Source organism: Calonectris borealis, chromosome 15 (assembly GCF_964195595.1).
Source record: "Calonectris borealis chromosome 15, bCalBor7.hap1.2, whole genome shotgun sequence".
NCBI classification, from domain to species: domain Eukaryota; kingdom Metazoa; phylum Chordata; class Aves; order Procellariiformes; family Procellariidae; genus Calonectris; species Calonectris borealis.
In genome coordinates this window covers 3,970,499-3,995,179 of record NC_134326.1, presented here as the reverse complement: position 1 = coordinate 3,995,179, position 24,681 = coordinate 3,970,499, and the positions used below count along the sequence as shown (strand labels likewise).

General features: G+C 41.4%; 1 protein-coding gene across 2 annotated transcripts in view; it reads left to right on the top strand.

The window, feature by feature from the left end:
* CTNNA1 (catenin alpha 1) overlaps positions 1-24,681 on the top strand; it is a 120,392-nt gene that overhangs the window by 7,779 nt on the left and 87,932 nt on the right. For both annotated transcript variants that reach the window (XM_075164069.1, XM_075164068.1), the window contains exons 2-7: positions 8,490-8,596; positions 10,996-11,191; positions 18,000-18,166; positions 18,967-19,086; positions 21,127-21,393; positions 24,046-24,249. In XM_075164069.1, coding sequence (XP_075020170.1) covers positions 8,492-8,596; positions 10,996-11,191; positions 18,000-18,166; positions 18,967-19,086; positions 21,127-21,393; positions 24,046-24,249 — 1,059 coding nt within the window. In that variant the 5' untranslated portion in view covers positions 8,490-8,491. The remainder of the gene's footprint in view (positions 1-8,489; positions 8,597-10,995; positions 11,192-17,999; positions 18,167-18,966; positions 19,087-21,126; positions 21,394-24,045; positions 24,250-24,681) is intronic.

Genomic DNA, 24,681 nt, shown 5'->3' with positions numbered 1-24,681 from the left:
CATGTTCTCCTTTACTTCAGTGGGTGCTCTTCTTTTAGTAGCTTTTGCAAATGGAGAAAACTATGGAAAACTTTTTTCACTCTTGTAACACTGAGTTTTTGTTACATAGTCTTTAGTTGCTGCTATGCTGGGCATGCAATTGGTAAAGAATATGGTATTTAGTCTCTGTTAATACAACACTGTCCATTTCCTCCATGTTTAAGCAAATTGTCTCTTATCAAACCTCTAACTGTAGGAGTCTCATTTTTTCAAAACATGCATGTCAGCTCAAAGAACTCTAGTATTTGTATACTTCTGACTGTTTTAAAATTGTTACTGAAGGTCTAGTTTTAGAAGATGGGGTCAGCTAAAAGCACTGAAGGGTATTGCATAACAACATATCAATTTAGGAATGAAAATGCGGTTTGAGTGGGGTCAGATTCTGGTTATTTCTGACTCTCTAGTTTAAACGGCACTTTTTATTGCAGAATGAGCACTGAAGAAGATCACAACAAAAATACCCAGGTTTTCTTTTCCTTTTATTGCCAGCCATCAGTGGTTTTTTGCAAGCTAAGCAAGAATTAATTTTGCAGCACTGGCAAATTCTTGTGCCAACTGATAAAGTAGACTAATTTATAAAAACCTTTTTCTTATTTGAGGAATACTTGTGGCAAAAATTAATTTGTTAAAAGGTTGCCCCTTCTTGCATTCATTGCTAACTTATGGTTGGTAATTGGAACCTGTGCTAGCGTAGTCTGGGGTTCGAAGAGCCGTGCGCTGTAGCCACAGCCTAGTTATTATATCTTCACTGACTGTGTATCCCTAGGGTCTGAAATGCATACTGTGGTTCTGAGAGTGGCAGTAAGCTGTTCTTCCATTCTTCCCTAATGATTTTAGGGAAGCTTTGCACGCTCTTCTGCCTCAAGGGCGGGAGGAGACACTGTGAGGTTGGAAGGGCTCTCAGTAGTTGAATCAAAGTGGTCCAGCAGACGTAGAAGCCTCACCTGGACTCTACTATCCCTCTCTCCAGGCTGAGTCCCCTTGTTTTGTTTGAAAGTGCTATCCATGTAGGCTTAAATGTGAGAAATGTGGCTGAGAGAGGGCTGGGATTTGGGAGTTTGAAGTTATCATTGCTGCAGGGATAAGTTAGTTGAAAGTTGTTGCTTTTTGCTTAAAATGCAAGTGTGTTGCCCTTCTTCATGGCTAGAGTGTAACAGTCCTGATCCGAAGTGTACACAGCTAAAATACAGCAGTTAAAAATCTAGTGATTACTTGTTCTGATTTTGGAAGTTATCTTTCGTGGTGTTAGTATTGCAGGTCTTCAGCATAAAAGGCACCAACATTATTGTGAAGACTGAATGAGTGGATTTATTATTAATAGTAATAGCTCACTGCTTATGACACTTTCTTTGAGAAAAAGCATGTGTTTTTTATAAAACACGTTCAGAAAAAGCATCAGTTTTCTTTATGTAGTTGGAATCGTGCTTGAGTTTTGGAAACTGAAAACTGTGCAGAAATAAATTGGATGCTTGTTGGGACATACTGGGATATCCATCTGGACAGTTAAATGGGTATAAGTGTGAGTTTGGTTCTTGCATTCTTTTAGGATGTCATCCATGAACTGGAGCCTTAGTATGACATAAATAAGCCACTAATTGCCCATGCTTGCTGTGAATTGGCTTGCCACGCACCTCCTTTCTAGCTCCTTTGAGGCAAAACATTCCTGGAAAAAAAAAAACGATCATAGCCTAACGCTTACGTAGCTGAAGGCAAGAGGCTGCTGTTAGAACTCTCCAAAAAACGGTTTATTTGTAGTTGTGAAATCACTGCTGTGGTCCCAGGAACACCACAATGAAGTTGCTTGCGCAGAGCATGCCTTCCATCCTTTTGATGAAAACCTGTTGTTATAGAGTGCATTCCTGGTTTTTGAATCCACGGTACTATAGCAGTTGGGAAACTGTTAGGAGATAGCACATACTGCTTTGGCAGTATGTGTATTTGTGTGTATTTAACCTGGTGATATGCCCCATGCCTGCTTTCATGTGACGGTGCGTGGTATAGGGTGGACTGTGCCTCCAGTGGGGAAAAGGTGACGGGCTCTCTACGGCACGCTGCTGGCTTCGGTAACAAGGCAGCAGGCAGGAGGTAACACCCATGTAGAAGAGAAAACAGTTATAAACTTCATTGACTTTTGTAGGGACACCAGGTTAGGTTGCATCTCTTAAATCAGCAGCAAGGTCTAAAGATTTGCTAAACAAATGGAGAAGTAGAGAATGGCTGTGCGAGGCTTTCTGATGAGTGGTTTCAGATGCCTCTCTGTAGGCCTTCTGAAGGCGAGAGCAACAGAGAGAAAAACCATGAAGACAGATTACAAGAGCTGGATCTGGAATGGTACTGGTGATAAATAGGCTTATCTGAACTGGAATTTCTTCTTTTTACTTGGCTGGTTATTACAGTGGAGAATATGCGTAGCAAAGTTGAATACACTCAAATGACAGAAATGTTTTGATAATCAAAGAATGTAGTCAATGCAACATCCAAGTTTGTATTCATATTTCAGATTGTTTAATTCTAATAGTAAGGATTTCTAAGGAGGTAGAACCTTCATGGCATAGAGGAGAAGATTTGGTAGCTGAGCAGATGAAATTTAAGGTTGAAGGCTGTGTTAGAAGAGGATGACTATCTGTTTTTAGTTGTGTATACTTGATGTTAAATAAAAACAGCTTAAATCAACCTACTTAAATCCTCCTTGAAAAGCATCACGTATACCAAACATCCTTGACTAGCAGCTATTCAGCTGCTGAGAGGAGTAGTGCTTTGTTTGTTGAACGGGCTGACGTTCATTTGGAGACTGTGAAGGGAAAGAGGAAAGAATGACACATTTTTCTTTTTTTCTGGATACTTTTAGTTATATGGAAAACAGTTTTGAACTGTCAGTGGGGCATGATGAAACCACTGCATGTGAGCTGGGTTTAATATGAAGTGTGCCTCAACCTTTTTCAAACCAAAAATGGTCATAAGATTTGTGTTAATGGTGTATGTTAGATACCCAGTTCCCACAGATCTTTATCTGCTCTGTCTTGTCCTCCACTTTCAGCAGGGGTAAAGGATCCCTGCTGGCTATCAGATGGGTTAGGTACTTGGGTGACAAGCCAGACAAAACCAAAAGGATTCCCTTGGGAACAGGGAAGCTGGTTCACTTTCTGGCTGGAAGGTGAAGCTGGGTCATTGTGTCATGAATCCCACCATGTTCCATGCTCATGACTTGGGTGATGGAATAAGGGCTGTTCTCATTACATTGCACAGAATATCCAAAGACAGTCTGCAAGCATGGTAGAGGACAGGATTATCATTCAAAATGACTGACTAGAAGAAATATGGGAGAAGGAAATAAGCTGCAAAATAATGTGATCAAGTATGTGTTACTGTGCCTGGGCACAGTCAGCTGCACAAAATGGGGAACAACTAGGTGGGTAGCAGAAAGGGCGTTAAAATAGAGAATGTCCTCCCAGGTATAAAATGTTCTTGTACCGTACTCTTTTGTTAGGTTTTTTGGATAGCAGAATGCTTGAATTCAGCATGCGGTCTATTGTGCTTGGCCCAGGTTAGCCCCCCGCTGTGCTAGTGAGACCACTGTTTGAATACCATCTTCCCTAAGAAAAACCGAAAGAGAGCAGTGAATGTAGTTAAAAGCTTTTAGAAAGCAGCCTGTCAGGATAGTTAAAATTTGAAGACTGGTAGAAGGTGGCATATAAAAGACTCTTCAGGCAGCACAAAGTGGTGGGACTTAAGTTGCAGCACAGGAGATGGGCAGTTAGATCTTCTGCTGTGTAACCAAAAGAGGTTTGCTCTGGTCCAGAGGTTGGGAGGCTGCAGGATCTCCTGGTACAGAGCAGGTTGAACGTACTAGCTCAGTAGTGCCTGAGATACAGCCAGTACCGCCTTTGGGTGCGCGTGGGAGTGCAACCTGGAAAAACAGGACCATGAGCACCAGGCCTTTCCGTGATTCTGTGGTGTGCAGAGCTCGCTGTTGAAATGGTGCTCCTTCACGGGCTTTTGAAAAGCTTTGGGTGCCTTCAGGACACTTCGGCGAAGAAGCCGCAGAGCTACATTCCTACGCTTGCCGCAGTCTAGAAATTATTTGCATGACAGTACTCTGGAAGTAGGTATCTGAAGTTATTCTTAAAACCTTGAATTACCAGTTTTTGAAAACACTACGACCTTTAGTTGTGGCTTTTGGGAAGAGCATTGTACACGTATCGCCTTCAGTGCGTTCACGGCAGGCCAGCTCATTTGACGTGGTATGTAAATGCAGCCCCAGCAGTTTAAGTACATCCTTCTGCTGAGGTCTGTGCCCTCACCTCTCCCGAGCAGGGCTGGGACCTGCCCTGGGGTGCAGTTCGGGGGCAGAGCTCATCTCAGTGCTGCTGCAGTCCTGTCCTCTTCCCTGTGCAGTCCCACCTCCTCCTTCAGGACGGTAAGCTGGCAAGGTAATTTTTATAGCTACTGGCTTACTCTGAGACCATTTTAGCTCCCTGAAGTGGCTCACCGTATCAGCTGTGTGCCAGTGTGGGTGCCCGTTGGAGGCAGGTTTGTGGCAGGGAGAGGTAGGACTGTGGCAACATTCGCTTATAGTAGTGTAAAGTGTAACAGAAACCTCCTCTTAAGCTTTAGTCATTGCCGAGGTCTCGATTCTTTGTATAAAGGAAGGGGCAAGTTGTCCTGGGATGGCTCTGCTTGCAGAGCTGCTCATTGGCTGGAAATTGAAGTTTCTGGAGGCAACAGGGAAATCTGGAAGTGGCTTCTTCAAACTTCTCTTCTTTCCCTACCTTTATGTCCTTGCAAGCGCACTAAACCCCAGTAAGATATAATTGCATTACTCCTGAACCATCTACGACAATAGTGAGCACCATCATGACCAGTGTGATAACCTGAAGGGTTTACAGTTAACGTGCTGGGCTGTGAGCATGGTTTAAGGTTGGGGCTTCATGTATCTGAGCATTAGATGTGCTAGGAGGGTGTTCCCGCTCTCTCCAGCAGCTCTGCTTGATGCTCTGTTTTCAATGGCACCTGGTTCAGCTCGGCTGTGATGTCCAACTTTGCCCTGTGTTTCCACTTGAAGGGTTTTGCCAATGTGCCGGCTGATGTAGCCATCTCCTTTCGCCGTTGCTGGTTCTGCTCGCAGTGGTATCTGTGGTGGCTTGGTGAACCAGATGGGGATCTTGGCCCACCCTGCAGAAATGGATTTTTTTCCCTCCAGCCAAATCAGTTCTTCCCCATCTGGTTAATCGCTCAGCCGTGGGGAAAGCTGTGCCAGTACAGAGGGGGTGTGATGTGAAGATGGGATTGAGTTCCTAGAGGGGTGTGGGAGGATGAACGTTGGTTTTTAAGCAGCTTTCCTGCTGCTTATGAAACCACAGGCTGGGCAACCGCAACTCCTTGTGCGGTGGTGTCTTTCTATATATTCCAGCACTTCAGATTCAGTGTCGCTTGCTCTCTTCCGCTGTGTGGTCTGTGCTGCTTTGTCCTTGAAATTCCTGCACTGAGTGCATGCACTGCTGCATGTCTTGTGCATGGTAGGTCTGTGGCATGGAGAACCTTCCGTATCAGGTGGGTCATCCCAGCTGTCTAAACCAGTGCTACACTGACCTGCGGTTGGGTCCATCTTCCAGAGGATGTCCTCTTTCTTTGAGATGATGCAGTTATTGCAGGTGTTGTGGGAATCGTTGCATGCTCTCCAAGAGCCAACAATTAAGCACTCTGCTACAACACCCTCTGACTTGGTTTACTACCTGTTACCATATTTGAATTCAATGAGGCAAGAGCTTGCGCAATCATAGGGACAAGACAGGTTCCAGAGAATTAGAGCGTTCCCGTGGCGGGAGTGCAGCCCTGCTTTATCGTGGCCCTGGCAGTTGTCCTTTTATCCCCTAAACCCACCCCATTCACGCATGCATTGGTAAGCTATAGCCTATTACTGTATTCTTCACAAGTATTTAATTGAATAAACATATTTACTACAATGTACAAGTGATATCCAAGTCACTACTACCAAACAGTGTAGTTGATATCAACCTATGCTTTTTAGATAAATTTCGATAAAGTTCATACTAAGCGGTTTTATAGACCATTACTTTTGGCCAACTCGTGAGCTGTCACACTAACATGTTTTCAGCTGAATTGCCTTCATTATTCTAGTACAATTAATGTATCTTCTCACGGTTACCTTGTCCTGCACTTTGTTTCTACAAGAGGCATAACAGCGTTAAATATATAGAAATAGCTTTTACCTAGAAACCTAATGGGCTTTCCAGAGCCCTGGGTGTGTTTCTCAGAAACCGTAAAGGATTTCAGCGTATTTTTCTTGGCTTCTTACATAGGAAGCATTCATGCCGAGCTAATCGGGAGGGAATAAAACGGTGACGTTTCTTGTTGAGGGCAGGATGTTACCACGGGGTAAAGGGCATTTTGCAGCAAAAGAAAAAGGGGGTGTTTGGGAGAGAAGGATAGTTAGTGAGTTAACAGGATAGAGGCAGGGTGAGGAAGAGGAGGTGGTCACCCTCCACCCTCCTGCAGTCAGCTCACTGGGGGTCTCTGGAGCTGCAGCCTGGCATGCCTTCTGCTGCGGGAGCTGGGACCCTTCATCTGCATCTTCAAGCTTTTTGACTTAAAACTGTCAGAAATGTTATAGTATGCTTTTTAAGTTTTCTTTCCAGCAGTGTAGGCACTTGGAGCGTGGGCGTAAGTGGAAAGCTGAATGCAGGTTAGGTGAATATTCCTGCTTTGCACCTTGCAAAGTTGTACTTCAGTGTGTGACAGTGTGTAGGCTTTTCAGGCAAAGATGTGTTTTCAGTAGTGTAGCGAGTACTTGATCTATTGTATCGTGTCTGTGGTGAGAAAGCCTATGTGGTGTCTCAGGATCAGCCTGCCATGAAGGTGCTGCTGACTGAAGCCAGGCGATGCTAAGCCCTGACTTCTTTATGCCCTCTCAGGCTGAGCTTCTCGAGTGCCCGAGAGATTTTATTCTTCAATGGGAAACAAGCCACGCCTGTGCTGTTTCTACATGTTTAACTGTCAGTGTCGGTATAAAACGGTTGTTGGTATGTGTTGTAAACATCATTGGTTACCAAAATCAGTGCCTTGCCTCCTGCTTCTTAAAAATAATGGGATGTTGTGCTTGTCTGGCAGCTTGGGGACATCTGGTGCTGTCAGAGCAATCTGTCTGCTGAGTTGCTATGCAGACAATGTCCTGTCCAGGGTAAGATTTAAAAATATTGGCTAATAAGCTTTAAAACAACTTCAACAGTAGGTGCTTAGGAAAAGCAGTGGAAAGAAACTTTGGAAATGTATTTCTCTTCCTGACTTTTTAAACAATAAAAAGTTACAAATGTGGGTTTAGTCTAATCTTGAATTTTGAGGGCAACCCAAAGCAGGAAGAGTGGAATCTATTAAGTCTGAAGTGGTATGAACTGGTTCTATGGACCTGTAAATACTTTAAATCCATTTTTTATTGAAATTATGGTTCTTTGTTTGTTGTGCTTTGTTTGTATAGCATCACAGTGTTAATCTAGTCATCTGTTGTAGTTCATTATTTTTATTTCTTTTTAGACTACTGGTTTCAAAAGCAGAGCTATTTTAGTAGTTTCACTAAACTTTTCCCATAGTCATATTTGCTGTTCCATTGGGATGTTGATATAAAACTGTAACGGGAAGGAACGGCTCAGTGACAGCTTTTAACAGATCTCTTCATGCAAATCTGCTTTTCCCCCCTATGTAAATGTTACAGGGAAGTGTAGTAGATTCGTAAGCTGTTAAATATGAACCAACTGGATTTTCCGGCTTTATAAGGCTTATATTCACTATTTTACCTTTGTACTTCCAAAAGGTGAATTGGATGAATGGGTAGGTTGAATGAGTTGAGTTAGAATCTGGCTCCTGGTTTGACAGAGCATTTGGGGTAGTGACTCATGGTGGAGCTGAGAAAACGGGCAGCTTTCCGGTGCTGTTGAAGTCGAGGTGTTCCCTTCTGCTGCTCCAAGCCGGTCTGGGAGCACTGGACAGCCGGCCTGGAGGGAGGCAGCAGAAATTGGGAAGGAGTTATTTGCTTAGCCTCCAGCTTCGGGGCTAAAGTGCCCCCATTACCTGTGAGTTCTTTTTTGCTGCTTGGGGACCACTGATGAGTAGACCAAACATTGTTTATCTTGTCATTGCTCTGATAAAATATTGTGGCTTTTGAATAGGTTTTGGTGTGGGGTTTTTTGTTTGTTTGCTTGTTTTATTTTCTAACCAAAACATACAGGTAATGTCTGTATATTGTCATAACAAGCAATTTTTTAAACTTATCAGTTTTGGTTCAACTGGTGATATTTCTGGAGACAGTATAACTTAACTTACACTGAATGGATGGGTTGTGTGTTTAATAGCCTCCATTTTAATTTATTTTTAAAATACATTCCAACAGCATTAATGGTAATAAAAAAAAAAGTACTCATGTAGCTCTTTTCTTCTAGAAATGACTGCTGTTACTGCAGGCAACGTTAACTTCAAATGGGACCCCAAAAGCTTGGAGATAAGAACACTGGCGGTTGAAAGACTACTTGAGCCTCTTGTTACACAGGTAGGAAAAAAAGGGGGGGGCAAAAAAAACCTTCATAAGGATTACCTGTTTTGATGTGTTGTTTCAATCAAGTAACTTTCAAAGCTTGAATTCCAGAAGTAAAAACACTACAAAACTAAAGATGGAAAAAAGTGTACAAGTAATTTCTTTGTTCAGTTTTATTGTAACAGAGTTATTGGGCACGAGTCTAGAAAGACTGCTTCTTCAGCGCCCGATAAGACACAGTATTTCAATTAGAAGTGCAGAAATGCATGTTAGTTACTAATGTTCCATTGCTGCTGTGCTGTTTCTCACCTGTATTTTGGGTGGTATGCTGCTTATTTGTTGAGTCTTTAAAAAGCGGTGCTATGTATCATTTAGAAACGGGTATTCAGGAATGACACAAGTCCCTTGCAACGAAGCCATTGGTGCTTGCCAAAAGTAGGGTCTCAAAGTTTTTCTTTGAGATTACCTGTGTTTAGAGTTCCCTTTGGAAGGAGGTTCAGATAAATGGTGAAATGTGACATGGGGGGTGTTTGCAACCCATCTAGAACTGCCTTGTGTTGTGAATAGATTACTGACCCTTCTAAGCAAGTTCCACCCGAGAAGTATGCTTTTATGGCATTTGTTACTGGTTCAGTGTATCTTTTACAAGATATGCATGCTCTTAACTTCTGCCTATGCTTTATGCTGGATTTGTGAATAAAAGCTTATTTCTGCATGGTGTGTATTGCCCAGTGGAATGCACTGAAGAATATAGGAAAGCTAGAGTAAGTCTTGTAAATGTAAGCTATGCATATTCGGCATTTTGAAGATTCTTGGAAGAGACTTTCTAGGAGGTCTGGAAGAGAAGGTGCACTGCAGACAGTTAACTCATCTTCTTTAGCATTGTTTTCTTGAAATACAAAATTTTTAAAATGGCAGTATGAACTGGACACAACTTCTGCTAAGCACAAACCGAACAATCAAGTTCTGTTTCCAGGTTTAATGTCCCTTTAATCACCAAGCTGCGGACAGCAACTCGAAGAGGGTATGTCCTATTCTCACACTACATCCAAAACACAGCACTACACCAGTTAATAGGAAGAAAATCAACTCCATCCCAGCCAAACCCAGGACATGTCCGTACCTGCCCTTTGTTCCCTGCAGATATTCAGATGGGCAGTTGGATGATCTACTGTACAGCTTTTTAGCTGGAGTTACAGATGGAGTCTTTCCTTAAGAGAAATTGTCCTAATTTGGCAAACTTAACTGAGCAAACTTGTTTATAGGACTTTTTTGTCAAAGTTCAGTGTCTGTAACTTATTCTTCAAGTAGCGCAATAGGCCATACTGGCAATCCCAAATTTTGTGAATGATGTGACTGGCAAAATACAGAGAGGAAGGTAGAGTAAGTTGCCTTGTTGCAACTTGTTCTTTATTTGTAGTACACGATGAACCGAGACTACCTGGTACAAATGCTCCCCATTAAACGACAGCGATATTCCCAACTGATGGCTTTCCCTCTCTGAATCAACCTACTGAGAAGATGGATTCAGCTCTGAGGACCTTTATGTCAGCAGTCCTTGGGCTTTCCAGAGTAGTGATATTTTTAGTGTTTGTAATTTAATGTCCCTCTGAAGTAGCTTTGTATGCATTTTCCTAGACTTTTTACAAAAAGGAGCAGGGGGGGAAGGCAAATGGAAAAGCGTGTGTGGATTTTGTGACACCTACCTGCGTTTGTTTGAAGGGGATGGATCCTGATCCTGAGCTAGTGGAGTACCTGGTGGTCATCGGGCCGCTGGTGACCAGCTCCTAGCAGGGTTTCAGTCTAAAACATAAAACTTGAAAATATGTGTTGATTGCAGAAGGATTGTGAGAGTTCAGCTTTGGTTCTTTTAGGGAAATGACAGCTCTAGGAAGTCCTTTGCTCTGCATTTAGGCCGTTGGCTGTAGTACTGTTTTGGACTGAAAAGATACTGTGTTGCTAGATTTCTGTAGATAATGGATTCAACCTTGTTTGGGGTCTTTCATGCCTAGGCAGCTATCCCAAACTAATTATCCCCAACTTGGTTTATTTTTATGTGGTGCCAAATAGCTTTGGGCTGTTACTGAGATTGCAGTTTATCAAAAATACAAATAGGTCTCAATTCTTAAAATGAAATTTCCAGGTCTGCTGCTGATAAGAAAAATCTCTAAGCAGTTTAGCTGAATTTATAATGCTTGTCTAAGAAATCAAGAAGCATGGTAATGTTTAAAGAGATGTGAAAAACACATGTTTGTGAGTTTAACCTTTGGAGCTGGCAATAGTGCAGGTATTAACGATATGCTAGGTATTAACAATATGCTGTCTAGAAAAAAGTACACGTGGCCTTGCTGTCAAATTGATAAACTTCTAATTTGGTTTGTTTCTTGTTTTTTCCCCTCCATCTATGCCTTTAGGTAACAACACTGGTTAACACTAGCAACAAGGGCCCCTCTAATAAAAAGCGAGGGCGTTCTAAAAAGGCCCATGTTTTGGCTGCTTCAGTTGAACAAGCCACAGAGAATTTCCTGGAGAAAGGAGACAAAATTGCGAAAGAGAGCCAGTTCCTTAAAGAGGAGCTGGTAGCAGCTGTGGAAGATGTTCGTAAGCAAGGTAAGAGCTATGTATCCGATAGGTTGTAAAACTATGGTTTTTCAGAGTAAATAGAACTGTTCCGATTTCCTTTTTGCTGTTATTTCTGATGACTCTGCGCTCTCCACTTGCATAGATTCTGTGCTTGTCTTGCTGCCTTTCTTGAGGAATAATATGAACTGGGCAGATCTGGAAATGGGATGTCCTAAGTAGAGATTGAGAAGAGAGGCAGAATGGCTGATTCTTTGAAGAGCATTTAAAACTCAGTTTAGGCTACAATGTAAACTCCCTCCCCCCCCACCTATAAATGTTATGGAACTACGTCTCAAATATGTCAATAACTTCTTCAATATTTGAATATATACAAAACAGCGTTGTAGGAGGAAGAGCCCAGTGTTGACTTGATAGAGCTGGGTGTCTTGAATATGCAAAATGTAAATAGCAACAAATAGAATGCAAGGATCTTGATTAAATATTCCAGGCTTCCTCCCCAACATCTAGTGTTGATTTTTATCATTTTCTTTTTTACTTTCTTGGAGAAGGAAGTAAAGAAAAGCCTATGGAGCTGGCTTACTCTAAAATATGCACTAGTAAATATTGTTGCTCATAAATCATGTATCATTCTTCCAGTCATGAGCCTTTTCTATGCTTCAGTGAAACCTAGTCTACTGGTATTAATGGTGGTGGCGGCTGCTGCTGCAAAAAAGGAAAACTCATTAGCATTAATTACTTGTTTGTAGCTGAAGTTGCACAGTGATGAAATATTAGCTGAAAATGGTTCTAAGTTCTGGATGAGCCTGGTTGACAGACCAAAGAAAGATCAACATAAGAAGGCTGCAATATAAGGGGCTAATTGAGTTGGCTTAGTTTAACAACAACAAACAACAGCAAAAGACACGTTGTTCTGAAGTCTTTAATTCTTGGTGCTTGCTTGATTGCTGCTCAGAATTGAGAGTCAGAGCTCATCTGTGAGTGCCTTCAAATGACTCTGAGTGATATTAGTGAGCGAGGGAACTGTACTCAGTCCTCGGGATTGAGAAGTTCCATTAGCTGAATTTGTAGTTGCAGTGAGAATCTGCTAGGAAGGAGAGACTGATACAAAAACCTTCAGGATGACCCTTTCACTTGTTTCTTGGCCCCTGCTTGATTTTGAGACTACACATAGACGTGATACCAAAACCTCCCTTCTCTGTTGACCTTTGACAGAGGAGGTGGAGTTCATAGCTGAGAGGTGCTGGCGTGAAATAGCTTCCCACCTTAATGTCGTTTCACTTCTTCCTCCCTTTTTGCTGTTTGCAACTTGCATGAAATCTGGTGGATAGAGAGGATAGCTGTATCTGTTTTCTGAAGCTGGGTGGATGATGATTAGACTTGAGCGATTTGCCTGAATACGACTGGTGCCCACCGCTGTCTGTGGGGATGCAGTGGCAGCAGGGCTGGGCTGCTGAGGCAGCACGACCAGGGATAAAAGCCTGTGCCCCATCACGGTGCCAGTGTTTGGTCAGACGAGGAGAGCAGCTCTTTCTAAGGAAATTAAAAAACAAACCTTTGAGGAAATTAGAAGCAAATGGTGAAAAATGAGATGCAACAGAGGGAAGGCTTGTTGCTGCCAATGCCCAGAGGAGGACTGTAGTTCTCAGTAGTGCTAATAACAGCAAGGAGATGCAGACTCTCAATGTACATGTTTATGTACAGTCCGTGCACTTCAGAAGTGTTACCAGTATTGTGGTAGACCAGTTGAATTCATGAACTGGAGAAATGAGGGAAGTGTAATACAAAGCCTGTGCATCTGCTTAGCAAAACTTTCAGGTGTTGGTACCTTTATCTGCCTTTTGCAATGGGGGGCAAAAGTGGAGAGGAGAACGTGGGTGTCTTGGTCAGCAGCCGGGCGATCATGAACTGGCAGCATCTGTGTGTCTGACGGCAGTAGTGGGATTATAGATGTATAGCACAATTTATTTTCAGCAGAAGACAGGAAAATAGAATTAATAATGCCTCTGTTTAGAGTAGGGAGTGTTCTAGTTACCATAATAAAAAAAGATGAATGAATGTAGACAGAGGTTATGAAGATGATTAGGACAATAGATAACTTGTCTCATCAGAGAAAATTAAAAAAATTTTTTTTTGGCCTAGCAAGAAGATTGAGAGGGTACACGATTTTAGTGAGCACGCTTGTTCATAAAATCCCATTTGTTGGGGGTAAAAACAAAGAAGTGAAAAGAGCTACTTAGAATGAATGATAGTATGGCTACATGCTAAATCAATATAAGTGGATCTTCAAAGTCCTTCTGATTTTTACAATGGAAGAGTAATTACAACTGCTTTAAATATTAAACAAGTTCATGAAATATCCTAAAGTAAGATTCCTGGCCCTTTAAAGCTTTGGACTTTTGATTTCTTTTAAAGTAGTGCAACTTTTTAAAATTAAATTTTTGAACAGAATAGTGGAGACGAAGAACCAAAGTGTTTTTCAGAATAGATCCTGCTGTGGTTATAGAAAAGATTTAGTACTAGGAACATGTCTGATGTGAATGTCTCGGATTTCAGCATCCTTAATGTAACAAAAGCTGTAATTTCTGCCATTGGAGTTTTGCTGGGTAATAGAAGGGGCCATATTGGTCTTGCCCAGTCTTACTCCCCCCATTGTAAGCTCTTTGTAGGGTTTTACCTTCTTGCGAAGCATTGAAGACTGACTGTACGTTGAAATGATCAGCTCTTCTGGTGCTGTTGGGAGGTGCTTTGGAACTGAACCAGTTTCTTACCCAGGTGCTTGGCACTGAGACAGGTTGCAAACTTTGGGGTCAGGAAGGAAATTTCTTTCGGGTCAGGCTGACCAGGCTATTCCTGTTTTCCTGGGGTACTGATGACCATAGTTCACTGTCTTTATATATCTGTATGCTACTGTGAGGATCCAGGGTATTAGCTATGCTCTTACTGTTGTGTTTCTTCCCTTTTTTACATAATTTACATAAAAGACAAAAAATTAAAGCTGAAAATTAAAAAGCTTAAGCCTGTGCATAGGGTTTGAGGTAAGAGAATGGATGAATGGTCTTGTGAATCCTGTGGACTTTCATGGTTGCAAATGCAGGGGAGTGAACCAACTGATTCAGCATGGTGTCTTTCCGCCCTGTGTTTCTGAGTGAAGCTTTCTCCAAAACTGAACAGTGAGGCAAATTATGAAAGGGTAAAACATTTTTTCAACTGTACTTCATACAAGATGCATGGCTTAAGGATGCCATGACACCAAGGAACAGAAGGAGGCCAGTTGAGAAATAACTTGAATTTAAACACTGAATTCTTCTTGGAAAACTCAACTTTAAAATTCTGTTGTGACCAGTTAGCTTAATTTCTTGGAAGGGTGCAAAGAGTTGTTAGTTGTTTTCCTGCAAGAAAAATGTTCTAGGAGTGTACCGCTTGTATTAGAAGTAATCCTCCAGCCAAGGACTGGAGATCTTTGAAAAGCCATAACCTGAGGGAGCTCTGAGACGGCTCTCGGCAAACTGTAGGAGGAGTGTTGTAGGCAGCATGTGGATTTAACTGAAGACAAGACGAAGGAATTAACAGAAGCTTTTGTTGCCATAAGTGTTAACTCCCATGTTGATATGGCAAAAGGAGATACGGGGCCTTGTCCTTTATAGTAGAAAGCAAGGGCAGCCTGCTGTGAAACTCGAGATGGACATTGCAGGTGGCATTAGTGGTACGATAAGACTTCAGTACCCAGAATAGTAGAGTCTTGAGGCACTGATTTCATGCCTGCCTTCATCTGCTGGGGAATAGGCAACCTCTAGAGAACTGTGGTAGGGTGTTGTGAGCAGGTAGATGGTCTAATGGCACTCTTTATATTTCTAATACTGCCAGCAAAGCAGCCTGGAGATGGGCTTTGAACTGGAAGGTGCTGAAGGGTACAAGGTGATTGTGTGGGCATGAATTCCTAGCTTGGGAAAAAAGCATCAGTGCCTGTATGTGTCCTAGGTCTTTCCTGCCTTGCCTTGCCTGTCTTCTCTGCCACTTTCCTGTTCTGTCAGTGTTGGTATAAAGAAAGCCCTCTCTGTCATGGTCATCGTGTACCGTGCTGCTGAGGAGGATTAATAGTGCTGTCTGAAAGTGCTGTCAGACCCCGTGGGCATGGTGGGAATGAGGCTAGAAAATGGTAATTTTCTTTTGATGGACTAAAATCTTACTATTTCTGAAATGGACTTTGTTCCATTAGATTTAATTGAATTCTTAGTGCTTTATTGACAAGACAAGTATGGCTACCGTTGCCTCTTCTTTTCTGGACTCTGTTTTATTATCTTTCCCTTGTAATATCTAGTGAAAATCTAAGGTTATATTGGAAAAACAGATTACTCATATAAGAATTTGTACCAGCTGTATAATCTGAGTCTCATAGTCTGACTCTTCTGCAGTGTATTTCTTTTAACTCTTGAAATCCTGCTTTTAAACTTGCTGTGTTACCTCTGGTTCAAATTTGAAAAGGAGAAGATTATGCTGGATCCAATTTGAACCGCTAATGTGCACACATAATGCAGTAGCTGCATACTTAGACCAGGGCAGAGTGCCTTCTTACCCTTTGAATCTAGCTAAAATAACTACCCCGTTTGCTTTTTCTCTATAAAAGAAGACTGAAAGCCAGCTTTCTTTAATTTGCAGAAAAATATGTATATGCAACAACTTTAAATATAATCTGCCTTTAATTCTGGGAAGCTGGTTATCTTTTGACACCCTGACAAGCTGTTTGAAACTCACTAAATCTTTTAAAGTCTCTCGTTAAAATAAAAAGGAATAGCATTTATTTCAGGACTGGCTTGTAAGGTTGCAATTTAAGAGATGGTTAGAGGATAATTTTTTTAACCTTGTTAGCAATTTCTGAAATTCAGATGAAGTGAGTGGCCACCTCTCTAAGTTGTTTTAAATAGGAAATAAATGAAAACAACATTCCTCTCTTTTGGGAGTTGGAAATGTGGAAATTTTACGTATAAGTAAACAAGGGAGGAAATATTTTAAATCCTGAGATTGTTAGTAGATTTCATACTTGTGGTGGTGACATTAATTTCACTATTATTAGCCTCTTCCAGAAAGAATAAAGAAAGGGTCATGTCAGCTATGTAGAGGTTTTATAATCTCATGGCTGGTTGCAGTTTTTCAGCATTGGAGATGCGTCGTCTTTCACTCATCTGGAAATCTGAGGCTCTTAACACTTGTTAAAATAATGAGTTGTGTTCCGCAAAAACTTGGGTAAGGAATAGCTTGAGATTGATATTTGTAGCTGGTCTGTACTTGGACAGAAGCTTTTTTCGTATGTCACAGTACTGAAGTAGCATATTTTTTATCTTAAAATGTTGTGTGCCACTCTTCGTCGTATTATTTAAGATGATGGAAGGGTGTTACATAGGAGGGAGCATTTGAACAAAATTGAGTATCTTGATGTAGTTGCTTGGACAGGCTGGCAGCTGTGTTTGGGCTGTATTTAGCTATGAAGGCGTAGAGTGCTTGGGTGCTAGAAACTCTGTCAGGGCAAGATATTAATTGCTTAATGGTAAGTATGTGGATGGTTAACCCCAGGCTCTCCAGTTGTAAGTATTTTTAAGTAGTTAAAATGTTAGCTAAAAAAAAAAAAAAGTTGTTAAAATAAAATTGAAACACTTCCCATACTGGGGATATGCTGCACTGGTTGCCTAGCTGTGGAGCAGGCAGGCCGTTGGCAGCATGATGCCACTGCATCATCTTGAGATTTCGGTGTAAATCTTGCCCAGCCCCATTTGGTAGTGGGCTCGATGGGAGTCACTGTCAGCTTTCACTGGTGAAGCACTGTTTGAGGTTCTTGTCTTCTTATCTGAGACGTGCTATTTTTGTTTTGGCGTTTGGCCCTATGGACACTTTTTCATACAGGTTTGGGAAGCCTCTGACACAGCACTTAGTTATAACACGGCTCGCCTGCTTTCTGGTCATCTCCAGCTGCCCGCAAATCTTTGGCCTTGAGTACCCAGTGTTTTCTAAACTGAACCCTAGCTGTTCACCAAATGTTTCTGAAATGCAAAGAGATCCAAGAATAATAATGTGGATTCCAAAACTTGCTACTATGTAGGAACTGTGGTACTGGAAGCAAAATGCTGCCCCAGAAAGGGGAGAAATCCAAAATTTACTCCTCTGACTGTATGCAGACATTACATTTATGCTTTCTGAATGCCTTCTGGAGGAGTTTCTCTAGCTGTGTAAAGTGGCCTTTGCTTTTCATAGTTAACCAATTGCATTGTTACCATCTGAAACCCAAATTCTTTCCTTCTGCACCAGATGCAGACCCACAGGCTATGAAACGTTGAAGCCTTTTACTAAGCGGTGCCTTGCTTTGAATGCAAACCAGGGCATATCCAGCCAGGTCATCGCTCTGAGTTGTTTACAGTCCCATGAGCTGTGGTGTTTCCTTGTGTGTTTACAGTACTTTCTGCTTAACTCCTACATGCACACAAATCAAAGCTTTTGCTTAAGCTTTGAAAGCATTGTAGTTTGTGAAATAACTGCAGTCCCGCATGTAATAGCGAAGGCATGCTGAATTTGCCTCTCCAGAGGATTCTGGCATGTTAAAACACCTGTACAATTGGAAATAACCAAAGTGTTATTTCCCAGCCCTTCCTCCCTGCAAAAGCCCCTCTGTCCTGATAGCACGTGGTAACCATACTTAGAGGTAGCTACATGCAATCTTAATTGCTGGCTGCAGTTAAGCAAATGTGTTTTGTGTTCAAGACTTAAATTGGCTTGCCCAGGAGTCCTTACAGCCCCTTAAGAAATGCTGTGTGAAGTTAAGGTGAGATCATCTTCTCCCCTTGTGCAGGTGACTTGATGAAGAGCGCTTCGGGGGAGTTTGCAGATGATCCCTGCTCCTCTGTGAAACGAGGGAACATGGTCCGAGCGGCACGTGCCCTCCTCTCCGCTGTTACTCGACTGCTGATTTTGGCTGACATGGCAGATGTCTACAAGCTGCTTGTTCAACTTAAAGTAGTAAGTGTAGTTCTTTGCTGTGATTCACTCTGCTGTGCCTGGCACGCCAGGCGTGCTCTGTAAAGTGGCTTTGTTTTATGCATGTGTGCTGACCCCGGTATGTGCACTGTCAGCAGCTCCTATCTGGAGCAGGGAGGTTTTTAGGGTTTTTCCTCTGAGCAAAACGTGTGCAATGGATATTTGTCACTTATTTTTACACTCATTGTCAGCAGCTTTTGACATTGTGTTGCACTTTATTTTGAACTTTTAGTATTGAAACTAAACGCGCTATGGTCTGCAACTGCCAATGATAACCAGCTTTTTTCATCTTAAAGAAATAAGGTGGCTTTCTTATAACTGGTACTCCCTTGTAGCTACTAAGGATGAGTGCCTTCAGTAGACTAAACAAAATGAATGTGGAATATTTGAGGAAGCCTTTTCTTCCTAAGAGCAAGAGAGTGGGTGGGTGGTTTGTACAGAATTCAAAATTAAATGAGACTCGATACTGGGCCCACTTTTGCAGCAGGGCTTTGAGGACTCTTCTCGTGCCCTTTGGCCACTGCTGCAGCTCTGCCAGGGCCCTGGGCTCCTTCATACTCTTTCAAATGCGTATACTTGGCTGTTTCTGGTAGCTGGTAGTAGTAGCTATGAAGTAGTAGCTAAGCCTTGAGTACTACTAGCCTTTGAAGTATCTCTCTCCAAAAAATAAAAGGGGGCAGAGGAAGATTGCTTTCTCTGCCTGCTATGAAGTACATTCTGAATTACTTCCTGAACTGTGGACTCTATTACTTGGAAAAATCTGTGAATATATATTCTTTTAGGTGGAAGAAGGGATCTTAAAACTAAGAAATGCTGGCACGGAGCAGGATTTGGGTATCCAGTACAAAGCCCTCAAACCAGAGGTGGACAAGCTTAACATAATGGCAGCCAAAAGACAACAGGTATAGTGACGGCAGTTCTTTCTTCTGTATATTATTTCTTCTTTTTCTTTTTTCAAAATAAAAAAATAAGGCAGCCTTGCTGCTCTTGGACAGTACCTATTGCTGCTAATGGTTTTTTTAACTTTTTTTTTTTTACTTTATTTTTATTGCTGAGTACTTTGTGTTGCACTCCACCTTGTTTAGGAAATTTGAGCTTGCCTGGTAAGCAGAAAGTCTGCTCAGCTGTAGTGTACTGCTTCTGACAGAATTTGTTCTAGTAGCATTTGTTTATGTTAATGCTTTAGTACCTTAATGAAATGCTGCTTCCCAAGACTTGCACTTCCCATTTTGAAGCAGTGCAGGTGTGGGTAAGGAAAGAGAATTGAGATGTGACTCAGTGCCTGGTGCACTCACCGCTAGACCGCACTGCCTTTGTGGTTCACATGGACGGACTGAACATGCCTATTTAAACACGGAGCAAAAGTCATGGCTGGGCATAGAATTACAATTCTTTCCAAGAATGTGAGTGGGGATGCTGGTTAGTCTTGCACTGAAATGCCCATTTGAGAAGGGGTTCAAAATCCCGTTTGTTATGTGTATGTTCTGTGTTTGGATAGCTTGTGCTTAACCTTCAGTTGCATGTAAAATTTGTTTTGTTCAACAGCACTGTTGTGACTCATTCTTGTGTAGGTAAGTTTTCAGAAGAAGGCAGGGGTGTGGGCATTTATCAGAAATAGCATAATTCTTGTAGAGCATTTTTTGTTTGTTTGTTCTGCTGATATGTACAAACCAAAACTGCTGCGCACCCCTGACACGGCTTGGTTTTTTTGCACAGATTCATCTTTGAAAATAAACTGGGTACAGTCTAAAATGGATTGCCAGTTGGTTATGTATCTAAAATCTGATTGCAGTAAATGGGAGTAGGGTTGTGATGGCAATGCAATAAATGTTCTTAAACTGCTTTGTGATGGATTGTTCCACACTGTGGGAAGTGGTTGTACTAAATCTGTAAATCTGTAAGCTTGCCTGGAGTGCCCTCCCTGCTTAGTGTGCATCTTAGAGGTCGCATATTACCCATTCATTTTGAAGAGTCTGTCAGATTTTTTCCTTTTCTCAGTAAGGCAGCCCACTTCTTTTTCATCACCTCTTCGTAAGATTTAAGAGGTAACTTTAAAATGTTCATTCTGCTAATAACTGTGTTCATTCTTCCTTTCATAAACTTACTGCTCATGCTGGACTCAGCAGCTTTATCTATTCATAGTGCTTCTATTCCAAAACAGAGATGATGGGGCTCTAGAGAATTGCAGCAGTGAGTGTTTGGAAAAGACCTATGGACTCGCCTGCAAATCTTAAATTAGTGGTAATTATAGTCATTGGATTGATTTAATCTCATTGGACATGAACAAGAAGTTGAATGAGATGGTAAACTTGTTCTTCTAAAATTAAGTACCCAAGTCTCTTGAGGAGAGTAAACTCCATCTTCTAGGTGTGATTAAAGAAAACATTCTGGTTGTGAGTATTGGATTTTAAATTAAAGAAGATCTTGCTTCTCATGTGCTACTACAAGACAACATTGCAGGGGAAGCCTCTTGTTTGTTTTATAGTTAAAAAATAGCTTGGTTCTTAAGTTATCTAAAGATGTAAGGTACTCTCTTTTGAGGATGTAGGTTTTGTGATTCTGTAGACGTAACGCAGACTGGAAAGAGTGGGGAGAAAAATGTGTGCTCTCAACTTCTGCGTATGCCTGATTTACAGATGTTACCATGCTGGTAACAAAAAGCTGGTCCCCTGCTGTGGCGAGGAGCAAAAATCCAACCTCAGAATTCTGAATTGTGGAGTTGTGACTTGCCCTACAGTACTTCTTGTGTGGTTTTTTTTTCCTCTTTATGAGGCTGTTGTGTTTTGAAATTAGTTGAGCCCTTAAGAATGGGGATATTCAATCAGAAGATAGTTAGATTCTGAAAAAAGCTGCCTTTTTTTTGAAGATGCAGGGAGACAGTGTATGGATGTTAAATGTGGGGAATATTCTCAAACACTTTTTTTCTTTAATTTTCCTAATAGGAATTGAAAGATGTGGGTCACCGTGACCAAATGGCAGCAGCCAGAGGAATTCTGCAGAAGAACGTTCCCATTCTTTATACGGCGTCCCAGGCCTGTTTGCAGCACCCTGATGTAGCTGCTTACAAAGCTAACAGGGACTTGATCTACAAACAGCTTCAGCAGGCAGTCACGGGCATCTCAAATGCAGCTCAAGCAACTGCATCAGATGATGCTGCCCAGCAGCAGGGTGGAGGTGGAGAGCTGGCTTATGCTCTGAACAACTTTGATGTAAGTTTTGAACCCTTTACGTCAAGAGGAAAAAAAAAAAAGTAACTCCAACTCTTCTGTATGTCCACCTGATTTACTAGCAACAGTTTGCTTTTATTTGTATTGCCTGAAAGATAATTTTCTACTGAAATACAGCAAGTCCCAGATGAAGTAGGCTTTTATTTTTTAAAAAGTCTTTTTCCAAACTAGGATTGATGGAATATAGAAAGTTATATATGCAGTTCTTGGTGATTGAAGGCTGTCAAGTTAAACTAGCTCGGAAATAGCAGTTAGCCGACTGCTGCATTAGATGTAAGCCCTTGGTTTATTTGAAATTGATTATTTCATAATATATTTATGTAATGTATTCTTGTAGGTGACAGAAATGACTTATTAAAAGTGAATAATGTATTTGGAATTGCCCAAACTACCTATTGAGAAGAACATGAAGTGGGAAGTTTAATATGATCATTGGTTGGGAATGAAGTCATTTCACTCTGTGTTGTACTGATCTGTCATGTTCTTTATCTTGCATTCAGTAAGTTACTGAGGATAGCCATGCATTTTTACTGAGAACACTTTTCTTTTGAAGGCAGTATTCTGTGTCTACCACTGATTCAGCCTCTGAATTTTAAACGCCTTGGCACTACCTTACCTCTAAAACTTTATTTAATATTGCAAAGGCATCACTCAAAAGGTGTTTAATACTTTTGGTTTTGCCAGATATTGCTCACCTTCTCCTTTTTGCTCTTACCACTCTTGCTCCTCCCCTTACTTTCTCTGCCATGTTTCTTCTACCAGGATAAAGTACTATTTGAGTTCTCCCCGTGCCTGGTGTGAAGCCTTTCTATGTGATCTCTTGGCTAACAAGAGGATGTCGTGGTTGTCCTGATCTTTATGACTACGATTACAGTTTTAAGTCTGCTTTTCTTAAATTCCATCAGTTGTATGTTCAGCTGTGTAAGTCTTAAGAATGTGCCTCAGGCTAAGCACCCGAGGGATCGCAGGTTTGAGCAGGTATCTGTGGGAGAGGAAGGCAGATCTGTAACAGCACACAATGTTAAGGACTGACTTGGGTATGTAGAACTGAAGAAGCAATTCAGTTCAGGTTCATGGATTGGCTAATCTAGCTCAAACCATGTAATTTGATTTCTGATATATGGCCATATTTTACTATATGAACTCTCTAATGTATGGCCGGAGACTTTTTTGAGTGGTACGGTTCACATGGAGCTTTTCAGCTTTTAGTTCCGCTTTGTGAGGCTCTCTAATAGCAGCGGGGCTTGTGTAGCAGGCCAGCTTCGATGCGCGTTGTGTGCGATAGCGTTGTCATCTCATTCCTGCCAAAGGAGACTGACAAAACAAATGTGTTCAGGTTCTCGGCAGATGTTATCCCTGCACTTCATTTCCTGCTAATGTTTGAGTGTTATTGTGCTCTTGTAATAGAGGCTTTGCACACACACGCCCCCAAATACTCCAGTGTTTTTACTGTGATGGTAAAATATTAAATGGCTACCAGAAGATAACAAAATAATTATTATCTGTTTTTGATGGTGCAGTTCTGGAGTTGTAGCATACTACCATTATATTATCTGCACAGCTAGAAGTTTCAGGAAAAATGAGGAGTGTGTTGGAACATATGTGCCATGTTCTAATCCTGCTGCAAAGGCTGCGTGGTTACTCTGTAGGGACACAAAATGTGCTGCCTGGCGGGAGAAGTAGTGGTCGTGACATTGCTGTTGAAGTTAGCTGGCATACAAACTGATTGCGAAAACTCCCATTTCAAAAAACTTTGGGGCTTCTTTTCTAAGAAGTTAGCAACATCTTCCCCTCCTGCCCCTGCAGTGGGAAGAAAACCTACCCAAACCCTAAACAAACCACCAAACCTTGAATGGCCAAATAATTTTTCCTTAATAAATTACAAACCTGTTTAAATAAACCACCTGAAAGTACTCACGAGGTGATAAATACTACACTGCTGCTTCCTGGTGAACTTCTGTGGGTAGTGGTATTCACCCCTTGAAAAGCAGATACATTGTTTCAGCCTGAAGTCTCTCAGTATGAGCTGTGCTTAGTAATAGTCTGTCAAGATAAACCTCTGATAGTTTTCTGCCATGAAGAAATTGATTTCTGTGCTGTTTGAAGCATTTGTGTTGATGTTTCACTTTGAGAATACTGTTGTATTTACCTGCATAATGATAAAGAGAAGAAAGACTGGATAAACTAGGACAACAGAACACTATATATAGGGCTAATTTTGGACGTTTGATTTCCTTGGTTTTTTTTGTTCATGATGGGATAATTATATCTGACAAGTTAACTAGTGAAGGCATGTCTGGATTGACATGTAGTTAAGAAGATTTCTGTACTTTGAACCTTATTTGTGCTGGCACCTTTGATTTTTGCCATTCATGTAACGAGGCTTCCTGTGGCCAAGTTTTGTTTAGCTGTCAAAGCAGCACAAGAAATGACTAGCAATGTAATCTGCTAGGGAACCTTTTAGTATAATTTTACGAAACTACTCATGAAAATCATCCTCAGTGCCAAAATTGTGTAGTGTTTGCCTTTTATGTCTGATCCAGGGGTTTGCTGTAAACATTGGTTGTCTTGATGACTTAACAGTAACTTACTGCTTGGTCTGATTACTAATTTCTAAAACCTTTATTTTACTAGAAACAAATTATTGTGGATCCATCGACCTTCAGTGAAGAACGCTTTAGGCCTTCCCTGGAAGAGCGTCTGGAGAGCATCATAAGCGGAGCAGCCCTGATGGCTGATTCATCCTGCACACGTGATGACCGACGGGAACGTATAGTTGCCGAGTGTAATGCAGTGCGACAGGCCTTGCAGGATCTACTTTCAGAATACATGGGGAATGTGAGTATCTTCTGTTTGTTTAGTTTGTGGTTTTTAACTCCAGGTGATTATCTAAAACGTGGAATCGAAGCTGGGTGTTTTGAAGCTGGTTTGTTCTGTTCCCAAACAGAATTTGAACAGTAACCAGTAGTCCTGAGAGGTTTGCCAGGAGGCAGGATCAAACATACTTAAATCATCAATGATACTTATCTTAAAATTGATCTCTAGTCTTCCAAGCAGCTATTATAATCATAAAGTGTTAACCCTTTGGCACTGTTTTTATTTTATGACTGTTAATATTGGTTTGTATAGAAATTCAATAGAATTAGTCTGTTTTTCCGCCTTGGTTTACATAAGGTAACTTGGAAAAAGTAGTATTTCTTCACTTCTGTTGAAGCTTGAGAAGTTTAACTGTGTCATCTTTTTAGCTAAAGGGATAGATTCTCAAAATCA